We start from the raw sequence: 684 nt of genomic DNA on the forward strand, positions 1-684 counted from the left end.
CGCCGCCCCCTCACACCCTCCTGCCCCCGCACCTGCAGGCGGGCCTGTGGCCGTCGCTCCCCCTCCTGCACCACCAGCTGTCTCTCCGCGCCCTCAACAGTAAGTGTCGCCCGGCCCTCTGCGGCGGGCGCGGGTCCCGTGCCCCGCCCGTGGACGCTGTTCCTAAAGACCGTAGCACAAACTCCATTGCATAACGAGCGCTCAGTCTCATTCCAAAAACCTTAAAGATAGAATTCCAGTCATGACCATATTGCTAGCCTTGCTGTCCTGAGCCGCATGTTGCTCCGGCTTCCCTCGGCCGCAGGAGAGGGAGGCCCCGGGCGAGCGCAGGTTCGCCCCGCCCCCCCTGCGGCAGCCATCCCAGTCTCATGTGGCTTCTCCCCCGCAGAGTCCCCGGAGCCGCCGCGCTTCCACGGCCCCATGAAGGTCACGCTGCGGAAGCACAAGCCCAACCGGAAGCCGCGCACGCCCTTCACCACGCAGCAGCTGCTGGCGCTCGAGAAGAAGTTCCGCGAGAAGCAGTACCTGAGCATCGCCGAGCGCGCCGAGTTCTCCGCCTCGCTCAGCCTGACGGAGACGCAGGTCAAGATCTGGTTCCAGAACCGCCGCGCCAAGGACAAGCGCCTCAAGGAGTCCGAAATGGAGCGCCTCCGCCTGGCGTCGAGCCCTTCGTCCCGCCCAACC

General features: G+C 66.7%; 1 protein-coding gene across 1 annotated transcript in view; it reads left to right on the top strand.

Moving 5' to 3' along the window:
* The window catches only part of LOC119594347 (brain-specific homeobox protein homolog), a 1295-nt gene that overhangs the window by 483 nt on the left and 128 nt on the right, over positions 1-684 (top strand). The window contains exons 2-3 of the mRNA XM_037943406.1: positions 1-99; positions 389-680. The exon at positions 1-99 is cut by the window's left edge and continues 220 nt beyond it. Of these exons, the coding sequence (XP_037799334.1) occupies positions 1-99; positions 389-680 (391 nt within the window). The remainder of the gene's footprint in view (positions 100-388; positions 681-684) is intronic.

The sequence above is a fragment of the Penaeus monodon genome, chromosome 33 (genome assembly GCF_015228065.2).
Source record: "Penaeus monodon isolate SGIC_2016 chromosome 33, NSTDA_Pmon_1, whole genome shotgun sequence".
NCBI lineage: Eukaryota > Metazoa > Arthropoda > Malacostraca > Decapoda > Penaeidae > Penaeus > Penaeus monodon.